Source organism: Enoplosus armatus, chromosome 8 (genome assembly GCF_043641665.1).
Source record: "Enoplosus armatus isolate fEnoArm2 chromosome 8, fEnoArm2.hap1, whole genome shotgun sequence".
NCBI lineage: Eukaryota > Metazoa > Chordata > Actinopteri > Centrarchiformes > Enoplosidae > Enoplosus > Enoplosus armatus.
In genome coordinates, this window is record NC_092187.1 from 5,838,461 (window position 1) to 5,862,072 (window position 23,612).

At 42.1% G+C, this 23,612-nt stretch overlaps 2 protein-coding genes across 3 annotated transcripts; both read left to right on the forward strand.

The window, feature by feature from the left end:
* The first annotated feature begins 310 nt into the window (after window positions 1–310).
* ikbkg (inhibitor of nuclear factor kappa B kinase regulatory subunit gamma) lies at window positions 311–13,384 on the forward strand. 2 transcript variants are annotated; one of them, XM_070910453.1, is made up of 15 exons: window positions 311–639; window positions 1,341–1,481; window positions 2,376–2,641; window positions 3,477–3,551; window positions 3,647–3,748; window positions 4,361–4,546; window positions 6,637–6,698; window positions 8,245–8,347; window positions 8,497–8,612; window positions 8,716–8,868; window positions 9,332–9,404; window positions 9,483–9,617; window positions 10,922–11,058; window positions 11,455–11,531; window positions 12,169–13,384. In XM_070910453.1, the coding sequence occupies exons 2-15, from the start codon at window positions 1,343–1,345 to the stop codon at window positions 12,357–12,359; spliced, it is 1,815 nt and encodes a 604-aa protein (XP_070766554.1). In that variant the 5' UTR covers window positions 311–639; window positions 1,341–1,342; the 3' UTR covers window positions 12,360–13,384. The 2 variants fall into 2 exon arrangements, with proteins under 2 accessions (XP_070766554.1, XP_070766555.1); XM_070910454.1 differs by lacking the exon at window positions 3,647–3,748.
* A 596-nt stretch (window positions 13,385–13,980) lies between these two features.
* sephs3 (selenophosphate synthetase 3) lies at window positions 13,981–21,667 on the forward strand. Its single transcript, XM_070910302.1, has 8 exons — window positions 13,981–14,339; window positions 15,063–15,166; window positions 16,003–16,110; window positions 16,292–16,446; window positions 17,369–17,459; window positions 17,561–17,660; window positions 20,263–20,475; window positions 20,558–21,667. Exons 1-8 carry the CDS (start codon window positions 14,063–14,065, stop codon window positions 20,806–20,808), a joined length of 1,299 nt encoding a protein of 432 aa, XP_070766403.1. The 5' UTR covers window positions 13,981–14,062; the 3' UTR covers window positions 20,809–21,667.
* Window positions 21,668–23,612: the final 1,945 nt, after the last annotated feature.

Genomic DNA, 23,612 nt, shown 5'->3' on the forward strand with positions numbered 1-23,612 from the left:
AAGGCCTCGAAAAGGATATTGAGGGGACCTTAAGTTAACATTATTTTGTTGAATTAAGATAGTGTGAAATAATCCTTAAAAAAAACACGTTGTTCAGCCTTGCAAAGGCAAAATAATTTAAGATTTTTTTGCCAATAATTGACAGCCTTATAAGCAACATACAGCAGACAATATGTTTAATTTTCAGTGTTTACAGCAGACTTGGATTGAGGTTTAACCAAGGAGATTGTATTTGAGCCTGAGAGGAAGTGTTGCCTTAGATGCTGAACCCAGGGCAAAGAATTTCGCCGCATTTCCTGAGCTAACAACACTCGCCTCGGCTTTGACAGATAACCTCAACTCACCTTAAATACGCACAGTGTTTTAGGATAACGTCACAAAATTAGGCAAAATGCCATTCGGAAGATTTACAGTCCGTTGATGTAGGTCGTTGATTATGTCAGTCAACAAGTAGTCCCAGATTACCCAGCTACTGGTTTGCTAATTTATCCTAGCTAGCTCACAAGCTAAATCGCTAGCTATCTAGCATTAGCCAGCTTTCTAACGTTGGCTAAATAGCTACGCGTACTAACAGGTTGGATGTGAGTGACAGCGTGGCTGCTTGTTATTCCGGACAACAAAGCTGAAAAAGAAGAAAGGGTAAGTGGAGTTTCGGACCTGTAATGTAACGTTATTTACATTAGCTGTGTGCTATACGTTACTGTACGTAGTGCTGGGGAGAAAACAACTTCGCTGTAACGTTAGCTGTGATAAATATGGCTTGATTATGTGCTTCTGATCTTATCGGCAGTTGAAATTGATGACTGGTGGTTGTATCTGTGGTGATGCTGTAAACAAAGATAAGCTGTGTGTGTTAGTCGAGCTCTTTGCCTCATGGCACTGGGGATGACGTAATGTTTTCCTCCTGTCCACCGTCACCTGGATGGAGGTTATACGGCACAAAGAAGAGTATTGGCACTTCACGAGTGAGTCACTGAGCAAAAGCTTATCAGCAGGCCAGATGGCCGCCTCGGACATAAACTGGGCCAGGATTTTGACGAGGATTTAAATTGAAAGTGAAAGTTGCTACCTCAGGCCGCCTGAAGAGAAGAGGCGTGGTATGCCATGTGTCGGTATGTGATGAGGAATGCGGGTCTCGTGTCGAAGGTTTAGGCTGGGTTGTGGTCAGCCGTGGCAGAGATAACTGGTTGGGGCTAGGAATAAGGTTGGGTTCAAGGGAAACGCATATCGAATGGAAATCAGGCTTCAACATAACATGTGCATTGTTATTTGTGCAGTGATGTTTTGCATTAATAACCGTTTAATGAGATGTGTATGTACTCCCTTTTTTATTCCTGTAGGGATGGTGCAGCCCCAACCTGATGGCCCAATGCAGTGGGACATGTCAGGAGAGGAGAGTGGAGGGGCCCTCAGGGTCCCACCAGACCTGGCTGCCAATGAAGTGGTGACCAGGTTGCTGGGAGACAACCAGCAGCTGAGAGGTAGGATGTATTCCCATCATTTAAAGAAATACGTACTCCACTCAAAGTATGGTATATCTCTGCACTTGATGCTACAGCTGGGCATTATTGATAGAAGCAAATGGCACTTTTTTTTAACAGAGAGCTGGTGCAGAATGTGATAGAACTGTTGGAACAATAATTTGTGATTTCAAATGAACAAATTAACACAACCAAGCAAATACTACCGGCTGTAAAACACCTGAGTATATTAAACTGAGAAATGTGTTTGGCTGCTAATGAACTTCAACTTTTAATTTGGCAACATTGGTACATAATTAACGCTGCTAAAACATAGTGTAACAGTAGCACAAGTAAAGAAGTGTCATAAAGTCAGCAAACTGACACAGTATAATCAGTTACACAGCAATGTCTATATAAAGTTTGCTAACATTAGCCACCATAAGCTACTGGTTTCAACATTTTATCTGTAAGAGGAACAATGTGTTATTTAATCTTTCAAACGAATAACCTTCTACATCTACATTTGCTCCCAGTAGATCGCACACGCCAGAATGGACAATCCACATATTTCTGAATGTATAACAAATGGTGCAATACCCACACCTCTCTATGTGCCATCCAGTATAATCCCTTTACCTTTACAGTCTTTATTGTTTTTATTTATTATATCTTGATTTTCAACTTATGTCTCTATTGCACTATCCTGTATGCTGCTGGAACAATGCAAATTTCCCCTCTGAGGGATTAATAAAGGATTGTCTTATCTTATCTAGTTTCTTATCACAATATTAGTTTGATCTCTGGCCCCCATTTCTTTAATTCCACCTGCTGTTGAAATTGTTTCTCTCTGTCACTCTGCATGACGTATCAATCTCCTCCCTGTCCTTTCACCTTCATCCTTCTGTACTCCAGAGGCCTTGCGGCGGAGCAACCTAGCCTTGCGTCAGCGCTGTGAGGAGATGGAGGGATGGCAGCGGAGGACAAGAGAGGAACGTGAATTTCTCAGCTGTCGCTTCCAGGAGGCCAGGGCCCTGGTGGAGAGACTGGCTCAAGAGAACCACTCCTTACAGGGCTTGGTGGGACCAGCCTCCTCCTCTTCTAATCACTGCTGCAGCTCCAGCCAGACAGAAGATCAGCAGGGGCGCCCAGCGAGGAACGGGCCGCTGGACGGACCACAGGTTAGCTAGTTAGATTCACACATCTGCTGCCTCATATTCACACATTGTCAGGTGTTTTTTAACATATTACTTCCACCATTACACCACTTCCACTGTTGTATATCGTAATCCTGTGTTGGTGTATGTAGAGATTATATATTATTTCACTGGTTAGTATTCCTATTGCTACTGTAATAGTTACTGTAATTTCACCATATTTGGAAGCACACATGTAGTGGTGATGTGCAAATGTAGCTCACAAGCCAGTAATATTTTAAAAATTACTGATGAAACACTTGTGGATGCGTGTAATTGAATATATTTATTGGCATTTGACTTAAAATTGATATGGAATGATACATTTCATGTGTTACTGGCTTTGTCTTCACACACACACAGCAAAACAATTTTGTTTGTTTGGAATTAATCAGATTGTTATTAATGCAATTAGAGAGAGAGAGAGAGAGAATGTAGGGGAAAGAGAAGGAAAAAAGCAAGAGAGTCTCAGCAGAATAATCTGGTAGAACAGATGTTACTCTGAGTCTGAGTCTGAGCCCATTAAATGTTTGTTCTGTCCCCTCCTGCTCTCTGTGATTCAGCCAAACTCACAATCTTGTTTTTCTCGTTGACAAATTTCTTCAGGTATAAAATAATGATTTGCCCACGGGCTCATAAATGCTGCGTGTTACACTGCAGTCATTCCCGCGCTGCTGATCAAGTCATTATTTTGTGATAACATTAATGACAGCAGAGGAGCAGTGGCAGTGTGGGAAAACAACTACATTCGAATTGCGCTGCTGCTTCTAAAAAGTTTCCCGTGGACATTAAAACCACTTATTTCTGTTGTGTCTTTCAGACTCTAGATCAGCGGGAGAGGAAGAGAGTTGAGGAGACGGATCAACACACACAGACCATGCCACCTCGCAGCCTGGTAAGATGGGCGATGCTGTTGATGCGGGGTGTTTTTCTTTACTTCAATTTTGATACATTTGTTTATTCATCTAATTTGTATGTCCGTGTGTCTAGGGCGATGCAAGTGTGCATAGCTCCTTGGGTAGCACCCTCCCCTCTCCCCCCACCTCACTTTCAGAGGTATGGGGGGAGATAATGGGCAGGGAAAACGGCCAGGTGAGCAGGCTCACTCCATCCCACTTTCAGATCCCTGACACCTACCTTGTGGCCGTCCCACCTCTAGTTTCATGCTTCACCCCCACCTTACCTTTCATTGCATTCAGGCTGAGGTTGGAAATCCCGACTTTCTACTCGGATAAAGTAATATGGGCTGAATTCTAAATACAAAACCTGGCACTAATCACCATGCAGCGTTTAAAAAATATTACACTTGGCACCAGCTATATAACGAGAAACTCTGTTTTACATCAGGCAAAATAAATCTAGAGGTCGTCCATGTTTTTTCCTTTTACTTCCGAGCAGGAACACTGGATTGAACTGTAGTTGGACACCAGAAATGTCTCTGCATCTTACTTTGAGTGGAGCACAGCATTAACTCACAGCTCTAATCCACCAATTTATCCCTTTTTAAAATCCCCCTCTCTCTCCCTTTGTAAACCTCAGCTTGTGTTCCCTCACATCTCGGTGTATTTCTACTTTTTGCTTGGTGCCGGTCCTCCAGCCCCGGGTGTGAACGTGGTCTGTCTCTGTTCCCTTCCCTCCTGTCATCACTTTTCCCTGCGTCCACTCATCCCTGGGTTCTTTCACTTTCGTGTCTTTTCTCCGCAGCCTGTGGAAGGTGCGAACGAGTTCCTCCAGTTGCTGAAGAGCCACAAAGAGAAACTGGAGGAAGGGATGAGGGAGCTGAGGAGAAAAAACGAAGAGCTAGAGAAGGAAAGGGAGGAGGGCGACAAAGAGAGAGAGCGAATGCGCCGCTGCATTGACCAGCTACGGACCAAACTGGCCCAGGCACAGGTAACACCGCGACCTGAACACATACAAACTAACACGAACCAGCGCAGTAATGTAGTACTACAGATGAGCAGGAGAGACATACACTATATTGCCAAAAGTATTCACTCACCCATCCAAATAATTGAAATCAGGTGTTCCAATCACTTCCATGGCCACAGGTGTATAAAATCATGCACCAAGGCATGCAGACTGTTTCTACAAACATTTGTGAAAGAATGGGTCGCTCTCAGGAGCTCAGTGAATTCCAGCGTGGTACTGTGATAGGATGCCACCTGTGCAACAAGTCCAGTCGCTCCTAAATATTCCACAGTCAACTGTCAGTGGTATTATAACAAAGTGGAAGCAATTGGGAACGACAGCAACTCAGCCACGAAGTGGTAGGCCACGTAAAGTGACAGAGCGGGGTCAGCGGATGCTGAGGCGCATAGTGCGCAGAGGTCGCCAACTTTCTGCAGAGTCAATCGCTACAGACCTCCAAACTTCATGTGGCCTTCAGATTAGCTCAAGAACAGTGCGTAGAGAGCTTCATGGAATGGGTTTCCATGGCCGAGCAGCTGCATCCAAGCCACACATCACCAAGTGCAATGCAAAGCGTCGTATGCAGTGGTGTAAAGCACGTCGCCACTGGACTCTAGAGCAGTGGAGACGCGTTCTCTGGAGTGACGAATCGCGCTTCACCATCTGGCGATCTGATGGACGAGTCTGGGTTTGGCGGTTGCCAGGAGAACGGTACTTGTCTGACTGCATTGTGCCAAGTGTAAAGTTTGGTGGAGGGGGGATTATGGTGTGGGGTTGTTTTTCAGGAGCTGGGCTTGGCCCCTTAGTTCCAGTGAAAGGAACTCTGAATGCTTCAGCATACCAAGAGATGTTGGACAATTCCATGCTCCCAACTTTGTGGGGACAGTTTGGGGATGGCCCCTTCCTGTTCCAACATGACTGTGCACCAGTGCACAAAGCAAGGTCCATAAAGACATGGATGAGAGAGTTTGGTGTGGATGAACTTGACTGGCCTGCACAGAGTCCTGACCTCAACCCGATAGAACACCTTTGAGATGAATTAGAGCGGAGACTGAGAGCCAGGCCTTCTCGTCCAACATCAGTGTGTGACCTCACAAATACGCTTCTGGAAGAATGGTCAAAAATTCCCATAAACACACTCCTAAACCTTGTGGAAAGCCTTCCCAGAAGAGTTGAAGCTGTTATAGCTGCAAAGGGTGGACCGACGTCATATTAAACCCTATGGATTAAGAATGGGATGTCACTTAAGTTCATATGTGAGTCAAGGCAGGTGAGCTAATACTTTTGGCAATATAGTGTATAACAGCAATGACAACAGACAAACCTGACTTACCCAAAGAGGGGTATCTTTGAATTATAGGTCAAGAAAAAGCTAAAGAAGTATTAAGCACAAGGTGTCTCATGCGAGAACGTTTCTGTATTGTTATCATAAACCTCTCATACTTTTCCTGTGAGCTTTACTCTTTATTCAAGTATTTCAAGTCAGCTTCAGCAAACCCTTTTTAAAGGAAAATTCTTGTGTTTTTCAACCTGGTTCTTATAATTGTGGCCACTCTGACTAATGGGCATGTTGACTTTACACTCGTCACCTCCATTGCTGAGGTTCAGGAAACTCCACTCGAGCAGTGCATATCGGGGCAAGCATTGCGAGCCTCCTAAATTTTACATAAATCATTTTAACGCTTTAATGCTCTGATTCCGAACAAAGTAAACGCAGGAAGTAGCCCCCTGGATTAGCTGTTGTTTCTCACTACATAGGGATCTACTTCTGGGGCAACTTTCCAGCTAACTAAGCTAGCTGTCCGCCATCTATCCTAATGAATTTGAAATCAGCACAAGCGTAATTTTTAAAATTAACGTCAAGGAATTTTAGATTGGATAAAACATTATTGAGAACTGATGGCCTAGCTCCTATTGCTTGTCTTTTCTATTGTTTCCCTCTTTTACATCTTGTGTGTCACTAAATATTAGTGTAGGAGTACATACATGTACAACAGAGATGCTACGGATATGGATAGACACAAGAATCAGCTGCCTCATCTGATCTAATTGTATGAATGTTTTTTTTACAGGCAAGCAATGTTACTGAGGAGGTCGTTCAACATCGCTCTGAGGCTCAGCACTCCTCCGACTGGTATGATGCATTTTCCTAATACGAAATACTTAAGTGCATTGTTTGAAACTAACGGCACCAAACTGACTTCCTGTGTTTAACTAGTTGTCATTAGCAGCTTTTGGACTGACTGCTGTAATCTTAACTATACTGTACATCTGCAGACACTTGCAGGCTTTTTTATTTCTGCGTTTCTTCTGCCTAATAAAAGCCTCACTTTTAGATGTCTTTCTCCTCCTCCTCCTCCTCCTCCTCCTCCTCCTCCTCCTCCTCCTCCTCCTCCTCCCTCTCCTTTTGTTCCCTTTTCCAGCTCTAGCCTGGCTAAACTCACAGAGCAGCTTCAGGCCACACAGGGCAGGTGAGCCCACAGCTCTGTGCGGCTTTCTCTCTCTCACTGTGTGCATGACTTCTTTCTACACTTCTGTCCCTTCACCACAGTGTGTCTGTTACTGGTGTTACCTGCCTGTCTCTTATTTTTCAACTCAGTTTGTTTCCTGTATGTTGTTTTGGATCTGTTGTTTGCTTGTAAATAAGGCATATTTTAGATCCATGTCTTTCTGTCATACGTTGTGTGATGTTTGCCATTACAACAATTTCTTATTCCTTCAGTAATAGACGGATTTTTAACTTTCCTCTAACTTGCGGTTCCTGTCTTGACATTAAAAGATTAAGAGTTGCCTTTTGTTAGCTTACCTTTTAACATCATACTGGCAAACCCAAATTGATAGGAAATGATTTCAAACTTATTGTAGAGTTGAATGATTTAAGAAAAATATTTGCAATTTTACTGACCAAAACTTCAATTCCAATTTAAATGATTTTATATAAATGTAATGAGAGGCCTATATTTGTGGTCTGTATGCACAACAATTACAGTGAAGCAGTCGCTGGCAGTGAAATTCTGCCGTGGGAATTTCAGGAAAAACAGTAGAAGGGATGTGTTGTATTTTCCCACTACATATTCTTGTTCTCAGGCTCCCTCCAACAATGCACATACAAAAATGTACAATGAAAATCACACAAGTAAAATGAGGAAAATAGAATCTAAGACGAGACATAAATAGTGGAAAAGTTCAAATATAGGGGAAAAAATGTTATATATTTAAAATAAGATATAATGTGAAATATACTGAGGTAAACTGAGGTTGTTCAGTAATGTAGTAAATGTATGTGCTTAGTGAGAACCTAAAAAAGTCAACTTCAAAGTGAACTTGCCTAGTTTTCTATAGAAAAGTACCCAATTTAGCTCACATTAAGATATTATATTAGTGTTTTACTTGACATTACTACAATATATATTATAACAGTATTCAAATATTAAAAATAGGGCTGAACAATTAATCGATATATTGTCGAAATCGCAATATGGCCAAGTGCGATATCCAAATTGCATAAGCTGCAGTTTTTTGACAAAGGTAATATGTCACAACATACCAAACCATTATAAATGAAGCATTGTGGTGCTACAGAGATGTCCCCCAATTGTTCAGCGCTACTTTATTGTAGTGATACATATTTATTGTAATTAGATTAAAGTCGTTTATTCATAAATCTGTTGTGTCTGTAGGTATCGCGAGTTGGAGGAGAAGCTTGATTACCTGCAGAAGAGTTCAGCTCAGCGGGACAGAACTGAAGCTCTGCTCAAGCAGAAGGACAAGGACTGTTCTCAGGTAAGTAACTATGAACCGCTGTGATTTTTACTCCCGTGAACCATAATCCCAAATTTTCAAATGGTGGTTTCAGATGGTGGCGCTGTAGCAAGCAGCCTTAGATTGTCAACTGTTACTCTGATGCCTTAAAGCTGTCTGTATTTTCGCAGCTGGCAAAGGACTGTGAGGCTCTGAAGGCTCAAGCAACTTCCCTATTAGGAGAACTGAATGAGAGACAGAGCTGCTTGGACAAAAGCGAGCATGAACGCAAAACGTTGGAAGAAAAGTAAGCTGTCACGTCAGCATGAATACTTATGCCGAGCCTTCTGCGTTCACCTGTGGGTGTGCATGTGTGCTGATGTGTTTCTCTGTGCTCTGCTTGTGTGTAGGCTGTGCAGTAAGGTGAAGGCCCTGCAGGTGGCAGAGCGGGAGCTGGAGCAGCAGAGGAAGCAGCATCATGTGGCCATGGACAAGCTGCTGCTGCAGACCCAGAGCCTGGAGCAGGCTCTGAAGACAGAGAGACATGTTGTCACAGAGGAGAAGTGGGTTCAACACACACAGATAACAGTGTCTCAACTGGTTATTTAACTTCTGCTATTATGATATTTAGAAAGATTTGTTCCAGAGAGTGAAGCATTTCTTTCACATAAATTAAAACAAGGCTTTTCTCTAAATAAGGGAAAAGAGTGGTGATCCTGTCACATTGAATTAAAAATTCAGTGAACAGGAAAATAGAAACTCCTGTTCAGTGTTCAGTTCTTGTGCGAACAAGATATTAACTTATTCACAAAAGATAACAGATTTGCAGAATTTGTCAGGACTTCAGGGTCTGAAACACAGATGCAGTGCTTGATTGTCATTATAGAACTGTGATGTTAACTGTTTCACTGTGGTAATTACTGCTGATGGGTTTCGCTCAAAATTCGTCAATACTTTTACCAGCACGACACCTGAGATTTGGTATACTGTACTGTACGGTAAAGTTTGTTTCCCTTTCTTCCTCAGGAAAAAACTGACACAACTGCAGCATGCCTACACATGTCTTTTTAGAGACTACGATTCTAAATTGAAGAGCGAGGTAAAAACATATTCACCCTGATTAGTTTTGCTGTTTAGCTTATGGATTCAAACATTCAAGTGTGTGTTTGTCTTCCAGGGAGGAGACCTGTGCAGCCGACTAGAGGAGGCAGAGAGAGCGCTGGCCCTGAAGCAGGACCTGATTGATAAACTGAAGGAGGAGGTGGAGCAACAGAAAGGCTCACTGGAGACTGTTCCTGTCCTCACTGCACAGGTACAATCACACAGCTGTTCAGCACGTCTGCACACAAATCACTTCAGTTGTTACGTTCACTTCAGTCCAAAGATTTGTGGTCACTGACTTAATAGTTTGACAAGCACTGCATCACTGTTCATAACTCTGTGAAGACAGGGCACTGACTTCTTCCATTCAATAGCAATTTTGGTATGTTGCTGTTTTTAACCGATATATTCAGTTTAGTGTAAAAAAAAAAAAAAAAAAAAAAAAAGGGCCTTTATGCACGGTTTATAAGGTGAATACCTTATCAGAGTTATCACATAAGGATTGCATGGCGTTCTGGCTGCACTCAGTCACGGCTCCATCGCAGTTTCAATGTCCACGAGAAACATTTCAGCAGCGACATTTCTATTATAGTTTACAGTTGTTTTGTCGACTATTTTAACAAATGCTTTGAGGCTGTACTTGAGTAGGACAACCTTTTTGTTGCTTCTAACGTCGTCACTCTTTTTGGGTGTCAGTATAGCCGATATCACTGCACAGCTGCCGTCATTAGCCTGTATTTTTATTTCTTTTATATGACAATGTAAAACAATGATTAGCTGAACAGAAAAATAAGTAAATGAGAACAACTAGGTGAATTTGTCTGTATTGAAACACAGTATTTGTGATTACAGAGAGCAGGAGGGGACAAAAAGAGGTTTAACGGGCGGTCTCCCTCCCTCGCTTTTCTACTTTGCTCTCAAACACAAAAAAATGGTTTTCCTGTGTATGTGAAGACAAACTCAGATACAAAAGAAAAGCATCATTAATAATTAATTCCCAGTGAATACAGGCTTTCATCTGGACACGGACTAGGTGCGCGCACACGCACACACACACACACACACACACACACATACACACACACACACACACACACACACACGCTAGATTGGCAACAGATTGTGATCCAATGCAAAAAGCTACTGATTCAGTCAGTGACAATGATGATCCGGTCTCAGAATTCAGTGTTAAAGATTTGTTCATACATGTCGTAATGCCCTATTCTAGTGGGGTATCTACTAGTCCTGAAATCAGGGTGGGCCTGAGCCTTGTGGGGGCCCGAAGCAGAATTTAAATGTCACAAGCAGTATAAATTGCATTTAAGCTAAGTAAACATCATGGCAGTTCATTTAGCCCGTCCTCTGAGTCACTTTAGCCCAAATCAGCCTGTATCCGCCACACACACACATTTGAACATGTTTATGTAACACAGGTACATTGAAATGAAAAAAAATGGCTGTTGTTGAATAAAGTCATATCTCCCTCCCCTTCTCGCTGTCCTTGTGTTTGCTCAGGCTGAGATCTACAAGGCGGATTTCCTAGCAGAACGAGAAGCAAGAGAGAAGCTGAACCAGAAGAAGGAGGAGCTGCAGGATCAGCTGACTCAGGCCATGGCTGAGATTGACAGGCTCAAACAGGAAGCCACATCACGGTAAAAACAAAAAATGTTATCTCTATAGGAAAAGAAAAAAAGCATAACGTGGACGTTTATGTACCGCTCACGCAGTTGATAGCTCAGTCTATCTTGGTCTGTGCTCCAATTGGCTATTTTGAGTGACATTCAAATCTCTGGCGTCATTTCTGATAGGTCAGGGTTACATAGTCCTTGTGTACTGAATTTCTCTCCCTGCATCAGCATCTTGAGGTGACTTTAGCTGTACTGCAGCTGCCATCAGAGGAAGGGCTGTTTGGTCATTGTCAAGACTGACACTTCATGTCTGAAGTCAGAGCTGCATCTACCTCTGCGTTATAATAAATACTGATATTTCTAGACATTTCTTAAAGCGTGATTAAGCATTCAAGTTGTCTATGTTCACCTCTGACTCAGTGCACGTATGGAGCAAATGAAGCTGAGACATCTGGAAGACTTTCCAACACGGGCCCCACACATTCCCCCTCCACAAGGTACATTACAACCAACACACACTAATGCACACATTCAAAATAACATGCACATGGAATAATAGTAACAGAAATCAACAGTTTTACAGTAAAAAAGTTACTATTGAAGAAGTATTTGATTGCACTTGTAATTGCTTGCTACTGGGTTGCCAGTTATGATGTTGTGAAGTATTTGACAGTGGAAGAAGTATTCAGATGATTTACTTCAGTAAAAGTAGCAATACCACACAGTAAAAATACTCTGTTACAAGTAAAGCTTGTGCATTCCAAATGTTACTAAAAGTAAAGAAGTATTAGCAGCTAAATGTACTTAAAGTATCAAAAGTAAAAGTACTCATTAGGCAACAGAACGGCTCCTATTATTGTATCTTATATTATCGATTATTATTATTGATGTAAGCAGCATTTTAATATTCTCGGGTTAGAGCTGATATTAAAGCTGCACCAATCATTATTTATATATTAACAATAAATCAATTGACTGTGTGTAATGTGAAAGGTGTTTCTGATGTTTCTGAACCTATAGAGAATTCTCACACACATTGTAACTCTTTCTGGTCCACAAAAACAAATGGGAAATGTGTTTATAGATATATTTTTTCAAGTTGTTTTAACTTGCTTTCTTTCTCCCTCGGCGTAGGTGTGTTCCCCGGTCCAGCTTTCAACACGGTGCCCCCCGTCCCCTCGTTCCGCAATCAGGGTTTGGTACCAGTCGGTGATCAAGGGGCAGTAGGAGCTGAGGAGCTGCCAGATTTATGTTGTCCTAAGTGCAAGTACCAGGCTCCAGATATGGACACGCTGCAGATACATGTCATGGACTGTATACAGTAGCATGAGCATTGTTCAGCGCACCATGACACCCACACACGCATACAAATATTCAGTATATACAATATATTTACATTTGTGACGTTCAGCGTGTCTGCTCCCAGCTCCGGGCACAGCCTGGAAAAACATGTTTGGTAGTTACACCTTACTCTCTCTACCATGCAAACACATACATAATACATACTGTGGATCTTACCATTTTAAAAATCAAATATGTTGGAATCAAGCGGCAATCAGATGACAGTGTGAACAAGTTAAAAAAAGAAAGACAGAAAGATAATCAGCATGGTATTTTCCCAGAACTGCTCCATGGATTCAAATTCTACTGTAGCTTTTCCATTCTGCAACCGGTCCTTTTCTCGTCATTCTTTCTCCCAGTACCTGCTCTTTTATTTCCCCTCTTCCTCCTCCCCATGCCTTGCCTTTGAGATTGCACACTGATGCACATCAGTATTTGTAGATGATCCCTGATCTGAGGATGTACCTACACACTGTGGAGTCAAATACTTTGATTGCATCATCCACATCAGTACACATCGGTAATCATTGGGCCTAAGGTGAAAAAAGTGACAATTCAGAGAGGCACTCTCCCCCTAAAAGGAGGAAACACATGACAATGTGAATAACCTAGTGAGCTTTAAATAATATAGAATATTCAAATATGTTTTGGTTATAAATGTTACTGTCTGCATTACCTCAAAACATGTATTATTATGTATTAGAGATGGATTTACTCTTATTGAAAAAAAGTAGCCATTCTCTGTGTTCTGTGTCTGTGTACACCTTTGATTGCACCACTGCTTTATCTCTGATGCTAGACCTGACCCTTAACCCACACAGCCCTTTTTGTGCCCCTCATTCTGTCTTATCTTGACCCGTGGCACCTAGCTATTTATCTATCTGATGGTAAGCACATTGAGGGTCCTTCACAGTTTGTGTGCATATTGTCTGTAATTATAGATAATTTGGTGAAAGAATATTGTTTCAAACTGTTGAAGATTTACCAAATAAATCAGTTATTCATTAGACCCTGTCGTTTTGTCTGGTACTCTGTGTGAACCTCGAGGTACAAATGCGATGAAACCATTTATGACGATTCGGGGGGAAATCATAATTGTTTTCCTTTTTATTTTTTTTAAAACTTCATCACAACAGCAATATTGTTAATGCAGTTACATTGTAATGAATACAGCGTTCTTAAAGTTCTAAAGTAATAATCCCAGAACGGATATAAATGGGTCGATTAAAAAATATAAAGAGCAATGATACACCTTACAGCAAGAGCAGATGGTAAGGCTTTACAACCGTCCTGTGCCCCGTCAAGTTCAACAGCGAGGGACCGGAAATCATAAATTCTGCCTTCAAAATAAGGCGTTCGCTGCTATATATCTGACCACTATGCCTTCGCTTTGTGTTTAAATGAACTTTTTCTAATATTTTAGTACTCAACGTCAAATGACAAAGTCATTTGGTGTAAGTGTGTGGTTTAGGCGGTGGCTTTTGTGACTCTTACATGGACATGCACACTATGAATGCATACGGTGAACGTTCCGACAGGAAGTCGCATTGGTTTTATTTTGGTTAACTTTACACTAGTCTGTTGTTTCAAGCCGCGCTCGCCGAACACACACTCCATTCATCCTTGCGTCCTTATTTACCGGTGTACGCGACTGGCGTTGTGTGTTTGAAGTGGTTTTCAGACAGGCATGTCAGGCTCAACTTCCCCGCCTCCCTCGGCAGAGGCTGTGGGAACCGAGGGGTGTTTTCCCCCTGGATACAAGCCTTTCAAACCCGAGGAGCATGGCCTCGAGCGCGGGTTCCGTCTCACAGCCTTTTCGGACCTGAAGGGATGAGGCTGCAAGGTCCCGCAGGAGGCTCTGCTCAAACTCCTGGCGGGACTGGAGGCGGACCGGGCCGACGGGACCGGGAAGGCCGGAGATCAAGCATCGGAGTTCGGCCAACCGTTGCCCGGCCCCCGACTCGGTAAGAAACAAATTCGGAATTAGCCGAGCTAGCCATCACGTCCCGTACATCTTGTCAGGAACCCTGGTGGTTAACGTCAGTTAGCTAGCGTAACTGTTGCTAACCATGCTAGCTTGTGTTAACTCATATGGCAGCTCATTTGACAGATGGACATCTATGGACGATTAAAAACAATTCGTTTTTAATAGTTTGTTAACATTACAGTCATAAGTTATCTCGAGGCTACATCGCAAATACATAAACCAAACAGGAGCTAGCTAAGAGTGTTCAAAAAGAGGACACAAGTTCCGTGAGTTGTCAAATTACCGCACGCTGGCTATGATTCAGCAGAAATACGTTTGATGCTTCGAGTGCAAAGTTCAGGCTCATGGTCAAACATTTCTTCTTGTAAAATTTCGCAATCTTGAGTGAAACTGCTGCTGTACTTAGTTTGCCTTCAGAGATGTAGCAACCGACAGTTTGTGGAGAGCATTGTATGTATGTAGTTGCACTTGAATGTAGTTTGAGTGACCGCAAACAGAAATTCCTGTACAATTCATACTTTGTGATGCAATCCCATGTAACATTCCTGTAATAAATATCTTTTTATTAAACAACACTGTCACAAGTACACATACAAACTACTGAAATAGTAGTCTCACTCTCAACACTTTAAATACGTTCATATGTATTGCAGGCTTGTATTGTAAGAGTCTTTACTTCCTCCCTGCTGTGTGTTTCCAGGTGTTGGGATGGACTGCTGTGTGATTCCTCTGAGGCATGGAGGGCTCTCACTGGTCCAGACCACAGACTTCTTCTACCCTTTAGTGGAGGATCCCTACATGATGGTGAGTTGTTACTGGCAGGTGTTTCCCTCTCTGATGTACTCACATTCATGGGCACCCTGCCAGTATTTGTTGGTAAGCTATCTAGGAAGTGGGGGGGGGGGCAAAAACAAAACAACAGACAGCCATGATTCCACCTGGGCATGTAGTGTTCAGTGTGAATCATTTATAATGTGTGAAAATCATCGTGCTCTGCACACAATTGTAGAAATCTGCACACAATATTTTGTAGTGCTGCAAGTAACATTTCTTTTAATTATCAATTAATCTTGATTCATTATAGAATAGTCTGCAATTCATTTTCTCTCCATTCACGAATCAGTTAATCAACTAATTGTTGCAACTCTACTGTTCTGTGTTGTGGTGTTTTTATTGCCTTTTCCTCTTTCATCCTAACAGAAATTTAATCTTTGACTTTGTCTGTTGGATATGCACAGTATAGCATCATTCAACTACTGTGTACTGTGCTCATGATTTGTGTGTAAATCATACACAGTGCTTACTATACCTTAAACAATATGTATTTTATGATGCATTTGCTGTTAGAGTTTTGAAGTTGCACAATCACCAAATGCTGACTTCATGTAACATGTGCCTTTACATAAACTCTGTCAATTGTCTACTCTCTGTGGAAAAGATAGCATATACTGCAACCTCCTACGACAGACAAATCTGAAAAATCCTGGATGAAATGGGGTTATTATAAAACCCAAGAAGTACTGTGTAATGTCTGTCATTATGTTATTATAATTTTCTGTTGTTTTTTTTTAACTAAACTATATAATTAAAAATTGGTGTCCTATGTTAAAACTAATATTTTCTATAATATGTTTTCTCAGGGCAGGATAGCGTGTGCTAACGTCCTCAGTGATCTCTATGCCATGGGCATCACAGAGTGTGACAACATGCTGATGCTGCTGAGTGTCAGCCAGAAGATGAATGACAAGGTAGCATCATGTGTGTTCGTGGATGGATGCCAATGTGTTGACTTTGCTTTTATTTGTTGATGCCACTTTTGTGTATCCTCTACCAATCACATTTGTGCAGTGTATCTTTTTAACATTGCTTTGACTTGAACTGAGGTCTGCTTTCACGATTCTATCACCTGTATGTGCATGTATGACACAGGACCGTGAGCGGGTGATGCCGCTGATTATTCGAGGGTTTCGTGATGCAGCAGAGGAGGGTGGGACTTCTGTGACAGGTGGCCAGACGGTGATCAACCCCTGGATCATCGTAGGAGGAGTAGCGTCAGTCGTCTGCCAGCCTAATGAGTTCATCATGTGAGTCCGTTAAACTGTTACTCTGCATCTTTGGTAATGGCACTTATTCATTGTGGATGAAATAATATTAATTGAATATTAGTTACCCGAGCTGGTTTGTTAATAATAGGCTCTATTGATGATAGCTGCCACGGCCCTGCAGGCCCCTCTGATCTGTAGACCTTTTTCACAGCTGACATTTTGACACCTCAAAATTGACCCAGGTCAATTTTATTTATATAGCCCAATATCACAAATCACAGTATATATCATATATGACAGTAAACGCTTGACTGTTGGTTGGATAAAAATATGTCACTTTGGGAAAGTATAATCACTATTTTCTGACATTTTATAGACTTATGATTAATCAAGAAAAAAATCGGGAGATTGATCCGTAATGAAAATAATTGTTAGTTGCAGCCCTGAAATACACCAAACAGCAAAATGAAGCCAGAAAGAACAGGATACATCAAACAGTAGCTGTTTTAAACACAATAAAGTGTTTAGGGTGGATTTTTCTGTTGAAAAGTTTTGACCCATTTCCTGTCAACACAATATTGTGTAAATCATTTGAATTTTTTTTAAAGAAGTCTCTTTTTAAAATTTGCATGTTATTGCTGTCCTGTGAAAACTATGCATTTCCAAAATGTTCACTTCTTATAAGCTCACTGTTTTCAGCTTTTTAACGATGCCTTTTTCTGATAGTCCCTTTATTAATTTTTATTTATTTTTACTTGTATTTTATATTCATTTCGGCATCTTGTGTAGTGCAGCACAATTTCAATACAGATTAGCATTTTAACATGTTTTTCCTTGTCCTGTTTGCACCTGCAATTACATTTTCCCAGCCATTAATACTTTGAAAGTCAAAGAACCCAAATACATAAGTAATACAAAGAACCCTCAAAAGTCAAGAAAATAAATCAAATATTTTTTGCAGGCCGGATGGTGCTGTACCAGGCGATGTCTTGGTTCTGACTAAACCTCTGGGGACGCAGGTGGCTGTGAATGCTCACCAGTGGCTGGATCAGGTCAGCCACTTGACTCAGCTCACATGTCTATTTATTATCTGGAGTATTGTCATTATATTCATGTGCTCACCCTCCCCTTCTCTGTTTTTATATCTCACCAGCCTGAAAGGTGGAACAAGATCAAGCTCGTCGTCACCAAAGAGGAAGTTAAAGAGGCCTATCAGGAAGCCATGTTCTCCATGGCAACGCTAAACCGCACAGGTACACTACACTTTGGTCATTATGCCCTGAACTAACAACATTCAAAACAGGTTTAAAACCTGCTACTAATCCCAGACCCATAACAAAATATGGACAGCAAGCGGCAGCTTGCACTGTTTATATGCAATTTGTGCTGAAAGGGCCTAAAAAGGGCGCATGGTTTGGGTGAATACCTGGGTGGAGAGGCATGTGGGACTTCATAGCCTACAGGGGCAATTAGAGGTGAGTGAACTCTGTAAAACAACGCAAACTTCATGTAATGTTGTTTATTTACAGGTACGTCTCCCCTGGGTGACGCACAAGTGACGTCATCGGTTGCAAATATCAAACATGTTTAAAAGAATCTTCATGAGAACGACTGACAGCGACTCGATCTGAAGACTTAAGATCAGAGTCTTTACATATCACACACCATGTGATTTTATCTACCAGCTGACCCAGACTGGGACAGAGCCGGGCCAACTTGGTCCGATCAGTCGTCACGCCCAAATCATATTCATAATCAGTCGTAATGTGTGTCCCCCACCTTAAGAGAAATAAAATCTGACAACAGGTTCTTTAAAAACTTGACTGTACAACTACTAACTACGACAAAATACAACCATATGCAGGAATTCAATTTTGAAGATTTTATTATATAATTATATATATATATTATTATTCTTTTTATAATTTAAATAGTTATATTAATCTTACATTATATTTATAATTTAAATAGTTATTTTTATTATTATATTATTATTTTATAATTTAAATAGTTATATTAATCTTATATTATATTTATAATTTAAATAGTTATATTAATCTTATATTATATTTATAATTTAAATAGTTATTTTTTGTTATTTATATGATTTTTTTGTTGATGTTTTTTTTTTTTTGTTTTTTTGGTCATGTCTTGTTATTGGCTTGCTGTGGGTGAGGGAGGGGAATTCAGCTCAGGTGCCTCACTTGGACACCCTTCTTCTTCTGTGGTTTCTTCAACCCCAGACGGCGGAGGGCTCTTTTCCAGGCTGAAGTGGGCTTTGTTGTCTCTGGGAGCTTCTCCTCTGAGACTTTGGCCTCCTCCAGGAGTTTTGGGGCTGGTGCGCTAGGGCGGGACTCCTCCTGCTTGCGGGGCTCATCCTCACGCCTGGCGATCTTTCTTCGGGGAGGCTGAAAGTCCTCTCTCTCAGCCTCGAGCTCAGTGGAAAGCTCAAGGTTGAGTGAGGTCTGAATGTTGAGCTTGGTTTTCAGCTCCTCCAGCTCTCTCCCTAAAAACGTCTCCTTCTCAAGGGAGTTTCTCTGCAGGATTTTCATCTCCTCTGCCATCTTTTGATGGAGGGAGACCTGCTCAGCCCTCAAGTACTGGACCAGATACAGGTCCTTCTTCACCCTTTCTGCATGAGCCTTTTTCTCTGTCTCAAGCTCACGCAGAAGGTTGTCAGCCTGCTGTCTGACCGTGAGGACCTCAGCTTCATACTTTTGGCAGACCTCATGGTGTGAAACTTTGATCCTCTCCAGTTCTTCTTGGAGAAACTTGCTCTTCTCCTTCTCCACCTGGAGCTCAGCTGAGAACTTCTCATATCTGATCATATGTGCCACTTGCAGCTCCTCATAATCTTTTTGAAGGAGCTTCTTCTTCTTCTGCTTGATATTATTGCGGACCTGAGCGGCAATCTTGGCAGTGCTGAGAGTTTCTCCATCGCTGTATTTTTGGAACCTCTGTAGTTCTCTTTTGGTTTCTTTTCCCCTGTTAATGTACATTTCCTTCAGTCTTTTCTGCCTAATCAGCTGTTTTTTTGTTTCTTCCAGCTCTTGGCAAAGTTGGACTCTCCTGCCTTGCTCACGCAAAAAGTTGGCCCTCTCTCTACCCAACAGGTCATTTAGCTCCCTGACTTGTTGACAAAGGGCATCGCGCTCCATCAAGGTGTTCTGCAGAGTCCTTCCTGGGACCTGCTGTCTAAAGGTCCTCTGGTTGCGTCTGGAGTTCCTTGCTTGCTGCATTTTCTTTGGCTGGTAGAATCAGTCTCAAAGTAATGCTGTTGTCTACACTTGTAGTTTGTCTGATGAACGGATGTTGACTGTATCAGTGGTGTCTGTTATCTTGAACGTTTCTCTGTCTCACGGATGTGTCACCTGGTGAAAGGTTTGAAATGATCTGACTGCCTGAACAGCTGCTGCCTTTTATATAGCCTTGACAAGTAGCCTATGATGTCACTAACCCTAACCCTAAATTGGAATTATTCCTTTGATGAAGCTTGAAGGCTACATTCTATTTGGCTTTGATTTTGAGAGTTCCGGTTCCATTTCTTCTTCATTCTTTTTTTTTTCTGCATGTTTACATTCAAAATCGCGATCTGTTCAAATGTGAACAAAATGGCTGCCCCTATGAACTTCTGCAGTCATCACCTGTTCAGGAAATATATTTACTGTTTCATTTACAGCTGAGGGATTCTGTAACGGCTGGTCCCATGTGACCACACCATTGGTCTGAATTTACACCTTATAGTCTTTTTAAAAAATTATAAATTGACTGAACATACATTGCCCTACTTTTTAGAGGATTTCACTTTAGTTGAAGTTTCTAAAGTCATTCATATTCATATGTTTTTGTCTCCAGCGGCAGGCCTAATGCACAAGTTCCAGGCCCACGCTGCAACAGACGTGACAGGTTTCGGGTTGCTGGGGCACGCCAACAACCTGGCAGCACAGCAACGAAACGAGGTTGCCTTCGTCATCCACAACCTACCAATCCTGGCCAAGATGGCTGCCATCAGCAAAGCCTGTGGAAACCTTTTCAACCTGGTTCAGGGCACGTCAGCAGAGACCTCTGGTATGAAAACTGAGATCAACGTATAATAATTGTCATAACCCCTGTGCGGAACTAAAATCCCTCTTCCTCTCCTTCCCTTCAGGCGGGCTGCTTGTGTGTCTGCCCAGAGAGCAAGCGGCCAAGTTTTGCTCGGAGATGAAGAGTCAGAGCTCCGGAGCTGGCGGTCAAGGGGCGGCGGGCGGAGCGTGGATCATCGGGATCGTAGAGAAAGGCGACCGCCGCGCTCGTATCATTGACAAGCCCCGCATTATCGAGGTCCCACCACGAGGGAGCCAGGCAGCAAATCAGGACAACAGCTCCACCAGCCCTACTCCTAGCCCCAATTTGTCATAGACACTGCCCCCCCCCCCGCTGACACTGGTCTGGTGTGTGTGTGGAAGTTGCTGTCCATCTCATCCCCCTTTTCAGTCAAAGTGCTGAGAGCATTCTTTTCCAGTGGGAGAGGGAATGGACAGCATTTTTTATTTATCCATCTTTGGAAAGAGCTGCTGAGAGAAGGCTTACCTTTCACCATTTTGGGAAATAAATGTAAATTCAGGGTAGACCGCTGTATTACCCCACCCCATCCCTTTTTATTTAGATCTGCACTCCCTGCCTTTCCTTTTCCCCCCTTTCCTACTCCATATAAACAACCGACCTTATAATTTAACTGAATGCAAAAAAAAAGGTTTCTGGAATATATTAATTTCACTTCTAAAGAGAAAACATTCCAAATCAATCTTTCTAGCGAATAATGAAAATTTAGTGTGAATGTGTGTGTGTTTGTGTATTTTATCATTTGACTTTGCTGTGGGGAAGTGGAACAGAGGTTTTTGTTGACTTTTTTTGGTTATGGATGCGGATGATGTTCATGTCTCATGTTGGTGAATGTGTCGTGGAACAGAAATGGTTCATCAGTCCTGGCACCTGGCTCTGCCCACACAGCCCAGAGGAAGGCTTGAGCAGCTTCCTTTGGACCGGCTGGGTGGTGTTCAGAATGTCCGTCTCTGTCGGCTGATTGGCCGTCCAGCACCAAGTCCCTCCCACCCTTCCTTTTTATGAAGCTCTGCCTTTTAAACCCCAGCCAACGGGGGCAGGTGGAGTGGATGTTTGCCTTTGGATTGGGGTCGGACTTCGACTGCTGGAGGTCTAAAGCTCTCTGTGTTTGTAGATTTCCTGCTTTTCACAATCAATAAAACCATCATCGACTCAACATGTGAGTGTAGTGTGAACAAACTTCAGTTTTATGATTGATTAACAAAATGCATCACATGTACAGCAGACATTGTGAGTTGTCACAGCAGGAAAAGCACACATGTAATGAATACCATTAATGCTTCTATGTAAGTGTCCCAGTAAGACAATGGAGCAATCATTCTCTTTATTGATTACACCTGTGCTTTTCCTGCTATGGCATGTCAATATGTTTGCCCTGAAAAGGGTCTGTCGTAAAAAATAGTTTCTATCTCCCTACATGGAGTTTAAATAAAGTTGAAACTGTTTGCAGCTTGATAATAACGTCCCAGAGTTACTTGGGGGGGGGGGGACAGAATTTACTTTTAATTTACTACAGAAGTTTCCTAAAAATAAAATAACACTGCACCCCAACATCGTTAGCAGTGGTCATCCTACCTGTCAGTACATTAATAACATAGAGCACCATGGACAGCTCCTCACCAGGATCAGCACTTTGGACAGCGCAGAGTGTTAAAGGGGCATGCCACCACTTTTACACAATTTACCAGTCAAGAGGAGTACAAGTGTGTATATTGTCTCCTGTGACTCTTAGGAAGCCCTTAAAAACTTTGTTTCAAACCATATGTGTTTCACAATCAAACATTCATGATTACATAATAACAATAATCAAACTTAAAGAAATCCCTTGGTATTTGTTAAAAGTTTAAAACTCAAAATATAATCAACATGCTTTGATCAGATCTGATTGACGACATAAAGAGGCAACCCCACAATCACCTGTCCACTTTAAACCAGGAGCAGAGCACAAACAGAACAGCAGATTGTGTGTTCATGTAGGATCACATCACTACCTGTACAAAGCTCAGAAAACAAGTTTTCAAGGCCTTTAAGTCTGGGAAGAACAACCCCGATGATATCAACAGGATTATCTCAATTTGGCTCTGAGACTACAACCTCTTAACAGAAAGACTGCATTACAAACTGTGGGATGGAGTTTAAAATGTGGGTACTTACCAGGCAGGGAGGGTTTTGCAAAATATACTATCAAGTTGCATTATGGGAATTATAGGATCTAGAGTTTTTGGACCCACTGTAGGGACTAAACACCAGAACATCTCAGCCTCTGTGGCACAGGTTTTGACAATTCTTTATTAAAGTCTCGTAAGCTCCCAGACCTCCAGGGGCCCAAAAGCTCCAGGTTCACTGTGTGTCAGTTGGTTTGTGCAGCTGTATAGTCTGTATAGTTGCAGCTGGATAGATAACTAGTAGAGCCACTGAACCAGCTCTCTCACTGACTTCTGCAGAGTCTGATTGAGACAGACTGGACAGTATCTGTGATTATGACATAGACACAGGATGACTTCGCTTTGGCTGTTGCTGTCTCTGTGATTGTGGCTGGAGCCATGGCTGTGCTTTGGTTGTTATGATTACGGCTGTGACACATTAGTTTATAATGGGTGTAACACCAACTAACGCTGTACTGGTAACACATCTATCATATCTGATAGAGATCAAATTCTGTTTGGCTCAAAGAAGCTTTCCTGGCTAATAGTAGTGGCAGTAAAGACTAGTCACAGTCCAGCAACCATAGCCATATCCAGATTATCATAAATTTAACCACAAATGCAAACCACCAAAAAATAGTCCGAGCAATAACCAGATCCACAGCCACAGCTTCACCACCACAGCCAGGCAGAGCAGCTTCAGCCAGTGGCTGTTTACTGTCGGAGTTCGGCTTTTTGAGAGACGTAATGAGCAATAAATGCAGAATGTGAAGTGTCACATCATCTCTCCTTTCTGTATCTGCAGAGTATTTTCCTAAACTGGCAGTGTATTACAGCTGTACTGGACCAACACACTAGCTATTCCTGTTATCACGGTGAGCGCAAAACTTAAAGCAAGGCAACGCAAAAGAACCTCAGAAAACCACAATTCCCACCGTGACCTGCCGGGGGATCCAT